The sequence below is a fragment of the Cryptomeria japonica genome, chromosome 4 (genome assembly GCF_030272615.1).
Source record: "Cryptomeria japonica chromosome 4, Sugi_1.0, whole genome shotgun sequence".
Lineage (NCBI taxonomy): Eukaryota > Viridiplantae > Streptophyta > Pinopsida > Cupressales > Cupressaceae > Cryptomeria > Cryptomeria japonica.
In genome coordinates, this window is record NC_081408.1 from 115583426 (window position 1) to 115599706 (window position 16281).

The 16281-nt window shown below is 37.6% G+C and overlaps 1 protein-coding gene across 4 annotated transcripts in view; it reads right to left on the minus strand.

Annotated features, from left to right (window-relative positions):
* Positions 1–348: 348 nt before the first annotated feature.
* LOC131046142 (histone deacetylase 6) overlaps positions 349–16281 on the minus strand; it is a 34318-nt gene continuing 18385 nt past the window's right edge. For 3 of the 4 annotated variants that reach the window (XM_057979807.2, XM_057979806.2, XM_057979809.2), the window contains 4 exons: positions 1534–1624; positions 1294–1433; positions 981–1047; positions 349–784 (listed from right to left, as the gene is read on the minus strand). In XM_057979807.2, the coding sequence (XP_057835790.2) occupies positions 743–784; positions 981–1047; positions 1294–1433; positions 1534–1624 (340 nt within the window). In that variant the 3' untranslated portion in view covers positions 349–742. The remainder of the gene's footprint in view (positions 785–980; positions 1048–1293; positions 1434–1533; positions 1625–16281) is intronic. The other variant, XM_057979810.2, reaches the window with a different exon arrangement.

A 16281-nucleotide genomic window follows, 5' to 3' on the forward strand; every position in this document is an offset into this window, starting at 1 on the left:
TTGTTCAACGTTACCTGCTGATAAATCATTCTCAAACTTTCAAAAACCTAATAAAGCGTGCTATCACATCTCAATTAGTGGATCCTAGGTCATTGTAAATAGAGATCTTTTAAAAATTATTAAAAAGGAGTTTTTTATTCTGTCTGAGTTTATTCATCTGAGAAGAAAAAAGATATACATGTTAGTATGACACAAATAAATAAATGTCTCTTCAATAGAATACATGACAAACAAAAAGCAAATGAAACTTTAGCTATTTCGACTTCACCAAACTGTCATAGAGCTTACAATAACCCTGCATAGCATAATAGGAAACGTGCGAAATCACAATTAGATTTGACATTCATATTGCCAGAACTAATTAATTTAGATTTACCATCATCTGCATTCAGTTTTTACAATTGTACCTAATTTAGTAAAATACAATTCCGACTTCCACCATGTGAAGTGGTAAAAATAAGCTCTTTCATGTGACTCGTTCTCCCACTTCCAGCATGTGAAGTGGTAAAAATAAGCTCTTTCATGAGACTCGTTCTGTACATGTAGCTTGCACTGCTCGAAAAGAAAATTCATCTCATAGAAATGATATTTTAAAAACAAAAATATGCCACAAAATAAGTTTGTTCTTGAAGATGTGCGACCACATTAATGGAATGAGTTTTCCTTTTTGTGCATATCCATACATCCAATACCAGTTGAATGTAATCAGGCCTCTTCTCTGTGTCAATGTGCTCATCCAGCTTTAATTCATATCCATGTCCGACTCATTTCCACTCTTTTTCTCCTTATAACATGACATTTTTAAAAATTCATGAAATTCTTCCATAATAATAAAAATGTGAACTACATAGAGATTATACCAAAAATTTATCAGGTTATAGCTCCTATTTTCTTACCTCCACATTATATTACCTTAAAACAAAATGGAAATAAATGAATAAATAAATAGTTCATTTTAAGGATAACCATTCAGCACTTACAGTAGGTGCACCATCTTCTTCTTTTATTTTTTTCATGGGCTCGACACTAGAAATAGGCGCTAACCTTCTGCAAATATTAACAACTCTGTCATACATACTAATTCAGAAATGCTTGTCTTGTAGAGAATAGATCTACACCAAAATAGCAAAAATGGGAAGAGTACAATCAAACCACCGTTCAAAATCTTCACTATAAACTTTGCAAAACTGATAGGCATGATAAATTTGACCTGTAAAACTATAGAGCATGTTTCATGCTATTATGGTTTTGTTAATGAAAGCAAATCAAGAATCACTTATAGTTGCTGATTACTTGTTTTCCTGCTTGAGAACAGATCTCTCGCAGCCATCTACATCACAACTTTGGGCCTTATGGTCTTCCTCAGATTCTGAACCAATATATTCCCCATCCCAGATACGACAATTTGATTGCCGTTCCATCTCCTCTTCTTCCTAAGAAAAGAGAAAAAACTTATATTAACAGGAAAACATCTTTGCACTAGATTCAGATAAAATATTTCAAAGTCATTAAAAATTTAAAAGCATTACTTACCTCTTCAGGAAATTCTGTATCCGGAGGCCTTTCCTGAAATGGTACACTGGGAGTGTGTTGTAGTTTGCTCAGCTGTTCTAGCAATGCATTTCTGTAAAATGCCACCACAATGCACAAATAAATATTATACATTATAGATTTTATGAAACTTTTTCCAAATATAAAAGTACTTCATACTAAAATATTATCTAATCACAGAGAATTGTGTTAATTTTGATGTTCATCATTTCTAAAATTTAATATGGTGTCAAAGCACCATGAGTAACATTGAAGCTTGATTGCACAAGCAGAAAAAAGGCCAAATGACAAACCAGAATGCTGTCAATGCATGTGTGGCAGAGCATGACAAAGGCTGAATAAAAAAGTGTTAAGGGGAGTATTTACAGTTTATTCCAATGCAAAAAGAAGCAATATTTAATGCATTCCATTAAATTTCCAGGCAAAATTGACTCATTCTGTGACTACTATGCCACCTTTGCCTCAGCCTTGGATTAAAACGAGGAACTTAAATGTGCCAATATCGATATATCATCTGGCAGTAAACCACACAGAAACAATCATATCAGCAGGGGCAAACTTATCACTAGTGCTTTTGAACAGAGGAAAACAAATTAGAGAAGGCTCAAATTTGGAACAAGTATCATATTGTGTGAACAAGATGCAGGTTCTAAATTGTGCTTGAATATTTAGTAAGAAACAAATGATTTCAGATTACCTATTGTGCAAGAGCTTCTTGCAGCTTCCTCAAATGCTCTTGATTAAATGCCAACCATGCAAGATAAATGATTTAATGCTGAACCAGATTGCATAGAGTTTCTGGGGGACAACACTCTAAAATGCGAAAATCTAAGAATTATAAGCAAAGTAACACTGACTAGGAGTGAAGAATTATTAGAGAGATGCCGAGAAGACACAGAATCAAAACAGCAAAGCATGTTAGTTTGTGTCTTGTACATAGCATGTGTGTGTGTGTGTGTGTCTTGTACATAGCATGTGTGTGTGTGTGTGTGAGAGAGAGAGAGAGAGATGGCTAATTATCTTCAGACTACACCTATGCTATGAATCTCTGTCTAGAAGCTTGATATAGATCTATGGATTTATGTATTGCCTCCATCTGTCCTTTATAAATTGACTTGTCCTGTGCATATATTGAGATATATATTTTACATTATGTCAGAGCAGTTACAAAAAGGTTGGGCTTTGATTACCGACAGCTGGGTTGCCTTCTTGCAGCTGTGACAGTTGGTCTTACACATAGCAGTGGCAATAAAACTTTTGTTGGTCTGGCATACAATGTGGAACTTCACACATTGCAAAGGTCACAACAGCATGTACATTGTATACCATATAGAAGATGCAGGTTCTATGTGCCAACTGTTAATTGTAGCTAGGTAAGATGGGTTTGGATTGCCTTAAGGCAACATCCGAACCCATATAGGACTGGGCCCTATCCTAAAGGGGTAATGTGCCCCCAAGTTGAGCCCAGCCCTATACCTTCACGCCACCCTAAATACTCCACGCCACAATAAATAAATTGGCGCCAAAAGAAGGAAGGCCGACTTAATAAAGGTTAAGGTCTCATATAAATAGAGACAACTTGCAAATACAATTCATTCATTCATAAAATCAGCGAACTAGCTCTGCAAATAAAAGGTGCGAATTTACTCAAGGATTGTGCGAACTTGTCAAGGATAGTGCGAACTTGTTCAAGAGGACATAGGCCCTTTTTTGGTGCAGAGTTGAAGTACTTAGAAATGCAGATCTGTCATACAAAAGGGATCAGATCTGGAGAAGCAAGATAAGTATTGTACTTGTGCAATTAAGAGAGAATATATAATCTGACCTGTGGGTCTTTAATGCTGGGTTTTTCCTCCTTGGAGGTTTTCCCAGGGTATTTGTGTTTGTCTCTTGTTTACTTGTTTCATTTCTGAGCTTACTGAATTATGGTTTACTAAAATGTTACAAATCTGATTAACAAACTAGGGCATAATTAAAAGACATAAATCTGATTACTGATCTAGGGCACAAAATTAACACCAACTTCTGTTGATCCAGTAAAGCCATACAAGGTAGGTGGAGTTGCATCAGATGGCATAAATTATTTGGTGTGGAGCTGTGAAGCTGAAACCTATTTAGCAATGATGCCACTCTATAAGTGTTGGTGTGATGTGGCATGGTGAGTAGCGGCATGACATATTCAAAATCATGAGAGTGGCACAACATAACTTGGTACAGACCATGTGCTTTTTCTTCATAAGCAATTGTTTCCATCCCAATGGCTGCTAGAATGGAAATTAAGTGGTGAGTGATTGAAGGTTGTACCAATTAGTCTGTTTAGTATACTATCCTACCTTGATTGCTCTACATAACTAACCTGTGCCAAAGCAAAAGTCTCGTGTTACCCAATGCTCTAATCCTGTAGAATTGGATGTGAGTAGTCAAATTCCAACTCTAAAGGATGTTGAATAATGGTTGGCTCAAGTAGTAGTGGAAAATCCATAAGGGAGTTCCCAATGAGTACTAAATGAAGACCAAAAACAAAGGTTTTCTCTCCACCAATATATGGTATGATATTGTTGTGACCAAGGTTGCATGGGTACGGGGGTTCTTGGAGACGTCAGGTACTGGTACTGGTACTGGTACGGCTATTTTTTCAAAATAGGAGACGTGGGTACTTGGAGACGCCAAATTTTTTTTTTTAATATAATTTAATAATTTATAGAAAATCTGAAAATCTGATGACATTGGACTTTCAAAACAAGAAATAACATTAAGTATTAACTATTAACTATGAAGTTTAGGATCAAAATGCCATACAATCATTGTGTCATAGTTTCAAACTGATTAGTGATAGTGATTACATATTGAAGATAGCTTGATAAACAGCAAGCTGATACGCAAACCAAAAACTGAAAGCAAAAATCAGAAATTTTATATTTATAATCTACTCTTCTTCGCCATGATCATCCATATCAAGGTCATCAGCTATGAGGCTCTCCAAATAGTCATCACTCTCGAATTCGGGTTCCTCTGATGGTAGAATAACAAGGGGTAAATCAGCTAGTCCATCTGCTTCAACCACTTCATCTACAATGGCTGCAACGTCTCCATCAGGTGAAATTTGATCCCATTTGCTGAAGGACCCTCATTGTATCCAGGATCTACACGAGAGAGAAGACGAAGTGAGCTATGAATGTACACCAGGGTCTCTGCTTTCTTTGATCCTAATCGGTTCCTCTTCAGTGAATGAATGAACCCATAAGTGCTCCAATTTCTCTCACAAGATGAAGAGCTAGCCACTTGTGAGACTAATCGTATTGCAAATGATTGCAATTCAGGGGCTTCACTTCCATGATTCCACCACCACTCTATAGGGTCTTTCTTTACTTTCATATCATATATAGCTTCCACAGAAGCAAAATCACCTTGCCCACGTGAAAACTTATTCCATTGAGTCCTCATAACTAAAGCTTCCTCACCTCAGCCATAAATCTTTTTAACCGCAGCCCAAAAGCCCTTCATTACCTCTCTATCCTGATGTGGAGCTCTCTTTTTGGTCACTTCTATATCATACCATTTAGGATTAAGGGCATAGGCAGCACAATGAAGAGGTGTGTTAAGTTTATTCCACCTTCCATGTAACTTTTCTTCTATCAAAGGATATAGAGAAATATCTTTTGCATCTGTTATCTTCTTTACTCTTTCACACATGGAATCTATTGCTTCATAAACCTCTCCCAAACATGCCTTATCTGAATCTGCAAATTTGATCACCTCACATATGGGCTTAATAAAGTCCACAACAAACTTAACATCAGCCCAAAAATGCTCATCAAGGACCATAGCTCTCACCTCAACTGCAATATCTGATGTAGATTGTTTCCAAGCTACCCATGCATCACTAACAAACGTGGAACACAAAGCTCCTTTGACTTCACAAAGGCGGTCAAGAAGAATGAAGTAAGAAGCAAAACGTGTGTCAGCAGGTTTGAGAAGTTCCACCTTGGCAAACTTACGATAAATGGCTTGTGTATGGTGATGGTTACATATGAACATTTCTATCTTTCTGCCCTTCTCTATGAGATCTGAAATCCATTGGAACTTGCCAATATCCTTGAGAGCATTATTTAATGAATGCACACAACATGGTGTCCAAAATATCTACCTGTACCTCTTTTGCACCAACATGCCTGCTGCTTTACAAACAGGGGCAGCATCAGTAACAACTTGGACTACATGTGATGCCCCCACCTCCTCAATGCTATCACATAGCTGGCTATGAAGAAATTCTGCATTTTTTTCTTGCCCTGAACAATCTATTCCCTTCAAAAAATAAGGCCCTTTACTACATGTTACCATGATATTAAGTAGTGGACGATTCCTAGCATCTGTCCACCCATCCATCACAATGCTACATCCTTCTTGAGCCCACACTCTTTTCAATGGTGCAGTTTGTTCCTCTAATCGACTTTTTTCTTTATCAACAAGAGTAGTGCAAAGCTTCTCATACCCAGGTGGTTTATAGCCTGCTGGTGCATTATTGATAGCACGAACCATCTCTTCATAGAATGGAGAGCAAGCCACATTGAATGATATTCCATTTGCATAAAAGAATCGTCCAATGGCTGCATCAACTGCTTCTCGTCCTTGCACATCAAACAATCTTCCAATGGGGTTTGCGCTGCCAATGTGTGGTCTTTTGGGAGCCGGTTCAGTTGCTAAACCTCTAGAAGTCACATCCACCTCTGACTCTCTATCATGACTGTAAGTTGTAGTAGCTGCCCCTGTTGTTGAAGCATGAGAGCTTCGTATAACAACTTTCCCATCAGCCCTTTCTTGTTCTCTCACAGCATCATATCTTTCACACTCATTTGGACAACCTTCAACACCATTACATGGCAAGTGGAGGAAATGAGCCTTCACCCTCGTGTAGGTACCTTTCCATCCCAAATTACAAAGTTTGCATTTGATAGTGGCTGTTCCACCTGATCCTTTCGGCCCCGGAACACGATCAACATACTTCCATAGTGGGTACAACCCTTGTCTTCCTCCACCCGACATTTTGAATGCTCAATCTGAATAAAAAATTAAAGTTTAAAATTAAAACAAAAGAATAATATGATTATAACAAAAGAATAATATGATTATAATTTTTTTTCTTACTGCTCAATCTGGTAATATTAAACATGGCTAATATTCTGGTAAAATCTGAAATCATTAATAATAAATAAAAATATTAAATAATTTCAATAAAATCATTAATAAAAAATTAAAAATATTACACATGGCTAATATTCTGGTAAAATCATTAATAGAAATATTAAAAATTTAAATTATTAATAAATAAAAATATTAAAAAAATTATTAAAATGCAATTTTAATTTTTTAAATGTAATAATAATATTTTTTAATTTTCAAGTATATGAACTATGAAGTTCTCATATACTTGAAAATAAAAAAATATTATTATTACATTAAAAAAATTAAAATTGCATTCAAACTGAAACATTCACATTTCACAGTTTAAATAAATTAACAATAAATATTATGAAATGTATATATTATATAAAATTTAAACTTAAAGTTTAAAGTTTTAAACTGTATATAATTAATAATTATTAATTATTAATATTATAAATTTTCATTTACTGTGAAAAATGAAAAATCGATGTAACCCAGCAAAAACAAAGACAAAACTAAAATTTAATGGCCGAAGTTGAATAAAACCTGTTGTTGGCTGCAAATCGTGTTTAACTCGCCTGCAAATCTGAATCCTAAAACCAGTATTTCGGCGCTATTCTGGATTTCGCGCGGCTGCAACGTGTTCGCCCGACTGCAACCAGTGTTCGCGCGACGCAAATGGGTTCGTTTTAGGGTTTTCGTTGACTTTTTGGCCACCGCTAGTTGTGACGTCGCGTTTTTTAGGTTTTTTTTACCTTTTTCACGCGTTTTTTAATTTTTGTTTTTTTTTTTTGGCCGGGATACGTCGGGAGACGCCTTGCCAACTCCCACCCACGTCTCCTGAAAGTGGAAACGCACCCATTGGCGACTCCCACACAAGATACGCGAAACAGTATCCGGTGCGGGTCTCCAAGGGTGTAGGGTACGTTTCCCTGCAACCCAGGTTGTGACCTATTTTACACATCACCCCATTGCAGATGGGGACCCCCTACTTTTTCTTTTTAGGGTTTTGTCCTAGCTCTACAGTTTCATAAATCCATTTTCTCTAAGGGTTTTGAGTTAGAATTTTGAAGTCATCCTGAGCCAGATAGAGAAATCATGCTCAGATTTGTGTTTGAACGTTGTCAAAGTGCTTAGAAGGTCTGAAAGATGACGATCACAATTGCTTTGGATCATTTCTGACAACTTTCTATTTTTAGGAATTTAAAAAAAATTGTTTTTGGTACTTTGGGCCCAATCCGAGAAGCAAATTTTTTGGTTTGCTTTTTGGTTTTTTTGCTTTTTGTTTTTTCTGCTTTTGTTCCTTAGGTCATTTCATCACTGCCCATGTTGACAGAATTGAAAAATTTGGTCTCTAAGTGTAAAAAGCAGGGTAAAAACCCTAATTAGTATTTTGTTCCAGAAGATCATTCCTTGAGCCGCATGATCAGTGCCCATATCTTCAGAGTTGAAAAATTATGTATTCAAGTGCAAAAAGCAAGGTGAAAACCCTAATTAGGGTTTTGTTCTAGATAATCCAGCATTGATATGGCAGATCCAAGTTTGACATAGCAGGTTATAACAGCAGCGTAGTAGATCAAAATTCATGGTATAAAGGTCAAAATTCGCTCAAGGCAAAGAAAGTTGGATGTCCATCAAAACATGTCCAAGCTCTCCTAAAGTCCACCATGTCTAAAGAGGAAAGATGGCTGGCCTATCTCAAAGTCTGCCCAAGCACGAAAGATAAGACATGACCAATGAAGTGCCAAGTCCGCCAAGGCACAAGTTGAACATGGCAAAAGAAGCATGAACCCTACCCAAACCAAGAGAAGAATGGCAAAGCATTGGACAAGTCCGCCTAGCCAAGGAAAGAAGTTGGCAAACAATTGGCAAACTCCTACTTGTTGATGTGTTTTTTACGCACATGCGAACACAAAATAAAATACCATAAGTATCTTATCCTCTCTTAAACAAAATCTCTCAAATGCTGAAGATTAGCTTAAGGATCACTTGAGAAGACTCCAAGGTTCATGAATGTAGGGTCACTACGTGTGGATAAGCTCATTGGTTTGATGTATGCTGGAATCACAAGGGGACTTACATTCGAATGCCTGAATGCTTGATTTGCAGGAACTTAGATCATCTGATGTTACAATAGGATGATGCTTTTGATCCTAAACTAGCTAGAGTTTAAAAAATGGTAAAAGGAAAGGGTTGAGAGAGTCTATTCTAATCCTAAGAATGTAAGAATATAGATGAATGACTCGGTGGAATCCTACTGAGCAAGGTCTCACCATCAAACTGAAAAATTTGACACAAGCTCAATGCAATCTTCTAAGGACCATTCAAAGATACTGAAATCATTACCATCAAACATTGATCACGATTCAAGTTAGAGCATAAGCAATGGACGTATAATGATTCGAAGTTAAGCTCATATCATTCCAGTTGACCACGCAAGGCTCACTTGCAATCAGTAAAAGGCTAGTGGTATGGACAAAACGGATTCCACGTGAATACATTCAACAAATTCCTCCATTCAATCTAATCAACATGAAAATAAATTGAGAACCAAAGACCATGTGAGTTGTTGAAGTAACAAATCAAATTCACCGTAACTTCAATGAAATCAATTGTTTTCTACAACAAAGTTTGGCAACAATCCTTGCCTTCTTCTAACCTAACTTCTATTCTAATTGCTATCCTATTCACTTTTCACTACTCTATTCACTACTAGCTAACTATTCTCCAACTATTCACTATTATCCTTTACAAATGAAGAGCCTAAGCTTTTATAGAGAGCTCATTTACAGTGAACGGCCAGGATTGATTCTCTATCAATGGCCAAGATTTTACAATGAAAACCCTAATTAGGGAGGGTTTGTTACAACAATCTCAATTCGGACAATGAAATGATTACAACACTTTGGCATGACCAATAGATATCAGGGGTAGTTGCCTAGGAGTTTGTGTCATCACTGGTAAGTCAGGTTCATTGAATCTAGACATGCTGATGTGGAACTCATTTGATTGGTGGAGGTAGTGACTACAACGACACCTCAATTCACTAGTAGACTTGGAAGATTTGATACTCGTCATTACAAGCTTGCTTGAAGTAGTGGTGATGGGATATATTAAGGTAACTAAGTCCTTCCTTCATCCTCGCTTGCCTTGGAGTGATTGTATAACTTCTCTTTCGCACTCCTTTGATCTCTTCATGTCTCCATGGTGCAGTGAAGGTTGAAATTCCTTTGGATGTGAAGTTTCTCCTCTTGCATTGTGGTGTAGGTCTCACAATCTTTCTCCTTTTTGCTTTGCAATCACCATCCTGTCCCATCTGCAAAACAAAACAAACATGATATCAAATACATAATTTATAACTTTGATAGTTCTTCTTAGCTTGATATATCCCTTGATTTTATGTGTTTTGCAGGTTTGATAAGATGATCTAGAGGAATTCGCCTTCATGAAGAAGCACTTGATTGCTTTTTGCTTGTGAAGAGAAGCTCTTGAAGTTTACTCCACCCTTGATGTTCGTTAAGTTGCCTTTGTCTTTGAAGTCACTCTCTTCACTGAGATCATGAAGTTATTAATGTAGATCAAATCATAAGGTTTAACATGAAATTCGCTCATGAAGTTGATATTTGCTCATGAAGCTTATGAAGATGAAGATCGCTCTAGTTGGTGTGCCCATGAAGTTGTTTCTCTCATCTTGCTCATCAGTTTTGCTTTCCCTTCCAACTCATAAGGTTCGTTCATGAACTCACGAAGTTCGTTTGGGTGAAGCTTGCTTGTGTGAAATTTGTTTCAAATCCTTGAGTTATGATGTGTACTTGTTATGAATTTCGCTCCAACTCTCACAAACCTGAAGTTCGCTCCAAAACATTCAAACCTGAAGTTCAACTTCGCTCCAATCCTTCAATTAATGAAGTAAGAACTTTGCTCCAAAAGCTCAAGTCATGAAGTTCGCTGATTTTGCCCCTCAACTTTGCATGAATTTGTTGTTTATTTTTAACTTAGGGAGTAAAATAATATTGTAATCGGATTCTAATTAGAATTCGAATGGGCTTGGGTTCATACCTTCAACATGTTAGGCAATCATAAGGAAACGTGTGCGTTCAAAGTCTAAATAGGGCTGGGCCCTTCTCTCCATCAACATGCCAAACACATAAACTTAACGTGTGCACACTCCTATAGGGCCGACCCTATATCAGCAACATGAAGCGTGGGAAAAGAAAATAATAAAAAGAAAGAGGTTGGCGCCAAAACTAATATTGGGCGGACCCAATATTAGTTCCCCTTCCACATATAAATAAGAATTCATTTGTATGCTTTTATTATTCATTTTTATATCAACACATATGTGAACTACCTCTGCAATTTTGGTGCCTAATCTGATTGAAGGTATAATACATCTGCTGCTAGTAGGTGAAGTATACTTGCTGCTGAGTGAATTAACTTCAGTCACTAGGGCAAGTTTACCATACAAGTATAATGTGAAATATCTCTGCTCATAAGAGGGTGTGAGATTATCCTTCTAAAGGTGCGAACTGTGTGTGCACTGGGAGCTTCCCAAGTGTGAAGAAGTGCAGACCTTAGTACAAAGGACGGTGTGCAAATTAGTACACAGAGAGTGCAGATGCAAGTATGTATGGCAGATTGGTGCGCACCTTGGTGCGGGCTGGTCAGTACACAGACGGTGCAGTGCACATGCAAGTATGAAAGGAAGATCTAGGGCTGTTTGTGTACTGACCTAGACATCTGGATCTTGCTGTTGTTCATCCTTATCAGCCTAACAGATAAGTGTGTAATCTGCCTATACAGATAAGTGTGTAATCTGCCTATTTGTGAATAATTCATAATCAGATCCGAGGATCTATTCTGACTGGATTTTTCCTCCTAGGAGGTTTTCCCAAGGTAATGGTGTTTTGTCTTATGGTTGTTCATTTTGCCTGCTTATTGTTTATTACTAATCTGTAACCACTTAACTAACTGCAAACAATCTGAAAGAAGATTTTAATTTCTGAATTCTGAACTTACTGTTAATCTGAAAGTGGAAAAATTCAACAGAATTTTGGTTTTGACTCATGAAGTATATGTCTTTAATCATGAAATTCGATTCATCTTGTCAACGTATGAAGTTCGATTGAAATCACCAACTCATGAAGTTAGAGATTCACTCCAAAACTCCCAAGCATGAAGTTCGCTCCACAATGACAAGTCATGAAGTTCTCTCCAAGATGCTAACTCGTGAAGTTGTGAAAAATTCGCTCTAACTGGTGAACTCATGAAGTATGAATTTTGCTTCAATTTATCAACTCATGAAGTTAGATTTGTATGAACTTGAACATGAAGTAAGTTGCTCTTCATCTCTTGAAAGTGAAATTCGCTCCAGTGCCCCAGCTTATGAAGTTTGCTCCAAATCTCTTTCACCTGAAATTTGCTCCAAATCCCTGAAACCTGAAGTTTGCTTCAAACTGTGAAGTCATGAAGTTAAAACCTAACGAAGACTTAGAGATGGGGTGGATTAGAAATGAGCTAATGATCACTTCATTACACATTCAAATGTTCAAACTTATACTTTCACCAATTCTCAAGCAAAAGATTCAAGGAAAATTTACTCATCAATCATTCAACATGAAGTAGGCATGACGTGCAAACCTTATAAACTCACTTACTTACTTCACATTCCACATAAGTCTATTCACCTGACTCCTGGCCATTTGAGCACCTATACATCTCTAATGCAAAGGCTAATAGCAAAAGACTCGACATCAACAAACAACTAAGCTAAGACGACTAACCCAGAAAGCAAAAAAGTGGGGGTCCCCATTTGCGATGAGGCGATGTGTGAATACCTCACAACACTACCTTCAGTTAAGAAACCCATGGCAAGAGTTAATTAAACTCCTACCTAAGGTTATGTCAGCAGCATAAAGAATGTCCAACATGCTTCCATCTCCGCCCAACATGTTTGGAATTTGGCATGGCAAAGGAAATGTGAACTCTGCCAAGTCAAAAAGTTACATGTCCAATGCACCTCAAAGTCCGCCTAGGAAGAAGATAGCATGAAGTGGTATGAAGTCCGCTAGGCATGAAGGATGATGTCCAAGAAACCTTAAACTCCACCCATGACTAAGAAGCCTCAAACTCTGCCTAGGCATAAAGCAACACACCCAAACACATGTGAACTCTACCTAGCACTAGCAAACATGTCCAAGAACATGTGAAGTCCGCCTAGCAAAGAAAAACATAAGGACATGGCATGAAAGGATGACAAACACAAGTTGGCAAATAGAAAGCAAAGTCCCAAGGAGATAAAACATAAAGCAAGATGGCGAAGTAAACCTCAAGTCCGCCTTGGCATAAGCCCTTCAAGAGAGATCATTGCACCTGATGGAAGGGTTTTATAGCTAAGACGTTTGGAATACCAAACTTCAATAAAACCTCATACAAGACTAAAGAAGATACCAAAAGAATCTATGATAACCAGTCTGAGCTGTGTGCAGCAAATGTCAACAAGTCTTGGTTGGAAAAGAAAAGACCCCAAGAGAAAGTGCCAAAGAATCTGTTGCACCCATACTTCAAGGAAGAGTATGGCGGCATTGTCTTATTGTTATCAAGTGGTTGCATGGTTGCATATTTTCTTCAACACATAGAATAGATTTGTTTTGAGTAATTTGCTTTGAAGTTGTTAGATGAATGAAGGATTGATGGTTTAGATTGGTGAAACTTTTGCTCATACTTTCTTTGGATGGATGATTTTCATTCAATGTGTAAAGTTAGCTTGAGCTTTTGATGTGGATGTTTAACTTCTTCTTTGAGTAATATTGTTCAATTGATTGGTATTATTCATAAGTATGAAAATCTTGAACACAACGTTAGAAGATTGCACATGCTTGTGCAGTTGTCCAAGTGTGGTGAAACAAAGTGTTGTTTATTGGTTTCACCCAGTCTACAATCTCTTGAGTTCTTAGCAGTAGTTAGAATTCCTGAACCCTTATCCTTTTTATCTTTTTTGAAATCCCAAATCAGAAAATCCAAAAACAAAGAGCATTTATTGATAAATTCACCTAAGTCCAGCTTGTGAATGATACTAGCTGAAGCGTAAGTCCCTTTGTGTATTACCAGCATATCACAATGCCCATTGAGCTTATCCACACATCAAGACCTGACAAAAGAAACCTTGGAATCACCATATGTTCTTCTTGCAACCTTAGCATAAGCGGTGATTTTTCAAGAGAGGATAGGGTGTCATTAGACATTTTATTCTGTGTTCGGTGAATGATAAAACACACACCAACAGGTATGAGGATGGAAGAGAATTGTGCTCATTTTGATTTTCATCATTCTCGACATTTATTACATTGTCAAAGCATTATGTGTGAAATTGAAGCTTAATTGCACAAGCAAAGCAAAGTGACAAAACAGGATGCTGTCAAGACATGTATGGCAGTGCATAACAAAGCCTGATTAAAAAGGTGTAAAGGGAGCATTTAAGGTTTGTTCCAATGCTAAAAGAAGAAAATGCTTAACAAATTAGTCCATTAAATTTCCATGAAAATTTGACTATAATAAGTTAATGATACTATGCCACCTTTAATGATACTATGCCACCTTGGCCTCAGCCCCAGAGAACAAAGTGGAACTTAAATGTGTCAATATCAATATTTCATCTAGCAGTGAAAAAACTGAAAAACAATTGTATTGGCAGGGACAAGTTCACTACTGGCAATTTTAAGCAAGAAGAAAGCATATTGGAGAAGTTTCACATTCAGAATAAGTATCATATTGTGTCAGAAGGATACAGATTCTAAATTCAAAACTGTGCTTGAATATTCAGCAGGAACCAAATGATTTCAGATTACCTATCGTACAAGAGCTTCTTACAGCTTCCTCAAGTGCTTTTTAACTGAATGCTAACCATGGTAGATAAAAAAATATAGGCTAAAATGGATTGCAAGAGAGTTTCTAGGTGATGACACACTAAGCTGTGGAAATCTACACATTGTAAGCAGAAGTAATTGTTGTCATTTTATGACACTCTTGGTCTATCAGTGAGAACCGATCAGAGATATGATCCATGGACCAGCGCTGCCCCAGTTGATCAAGGAGAAAAGCAATGGAATTATGAAGTGTGGAGTGTTGTCTTGTCAGAAGCAAGTTCCTAGGCTCTCTCTTTCTCTTCTCCCCGAAACCCCAAGGTTCTGAAGTTCCTTTCCTTGGCCTTCTTTCTCTTCTCCCCGGAACTCCGGAACCCCGAGGTTCCGAAGTTCCTTTGCTTGGCCTTCTTTCTCTTCTCCCCGAAACTCCGGAACCCTGAGGTTCCGTAGTTCCTTTCCTTGGCCTTCTCTTTCTCTTTTCCCCGAAACTCCAGAACCCCGAGGTTCGGGGTTCCGATTTGCAACACTACCAGATGGCGTGATCAACACTCAAAGCTCTTAATGCTCCGACAACTCTAGTGACTCGTACACCTTCTTTCCTAGAGCTACAAGAGCACATTTAATGAGGTTTACAGGTGTTGTGACTATTTCACACATCGCCCCATCAAAATGGGGACCCCCTCTTTCTTTTTGTCTTGCTTTCTCTTAGCTTAGCTTTTTCTCTGCTTGTTAGGTGTTGAGTGAGTTAGTGGTCACCTAGGCTGGGTAAGTTAGGGTTTCCTTCACAGAGCTTGCCTAGGTTTCCTTTCAAAGCCAAATTTGACCTAAGTTTGGGAAAGTCATTTGTTTTGTGCCTGCAACCCTGATGTAATTTTAGAGGGATCTTGCCTTAGAAAGAGGGAAAATGTATATTTTGCAAAGAAGTTGAAAAGTTTGAGTCAAGATGAGTCAAGGTTGTAAGTTTTTAAGCCAGAGTCTTGTCTTCTGTTGAGTCAGAGTCAATTGAATGAAGCCAGTGATCAAAGTATAGGCTCGAAAGGCGAATGCTAGCATGAACAAGCTTGGAGAGATGTAATTATAAGGAGTTGGCTTGAAAATTTGAGAAAAAGTTAAGGATGTGAGCTAAAACATGAATTTCGCTCCTGACCCTTCCAAAGGGTCTAGAGCGAAATTTCTAAAATCCCTATTTCGCTCCATGTTTGAAACCAAGATTTTTGCTCCCAAGACATGGATGGAGGACGGATACATTCTTGCCTTAGGAAGTGATTTGAGACAATGAAGTGATGAAATTTCCCAAAAGGACCTAATTCTTCACCTAAGTCATTGAATGGTTGGGCAAATTTGCAAGATTATGGAAGAAAAGGGATCAAGGATCAAGTTTAGAACAAAGCCAAGTGAAAAAGGATGAGGTTTGAGCCTAGAAGAACAATTTCGCTCCTGACCCTTCCAAAGGGTCCAGAGCGAATTCCTTCATAAGGCATTCTACCTTGCCAAAACTTACGAACTAATCCTTGTATCATGCATTTTTTAAGGCAAAGCACTTGTTTTGATAAAATTGGTTGGAAATGAGGTCAATTTGAGCCTAAAACATGAATTTCGCTCCTAACCCTTCCAAAGAGTCCAGAGCGAAATCCTTAAGATAGCTCATTTCCTCACCAAAAACGTTGAAAGAGCACCACCTTAGGGCAAGTTGGTATGAGTATGA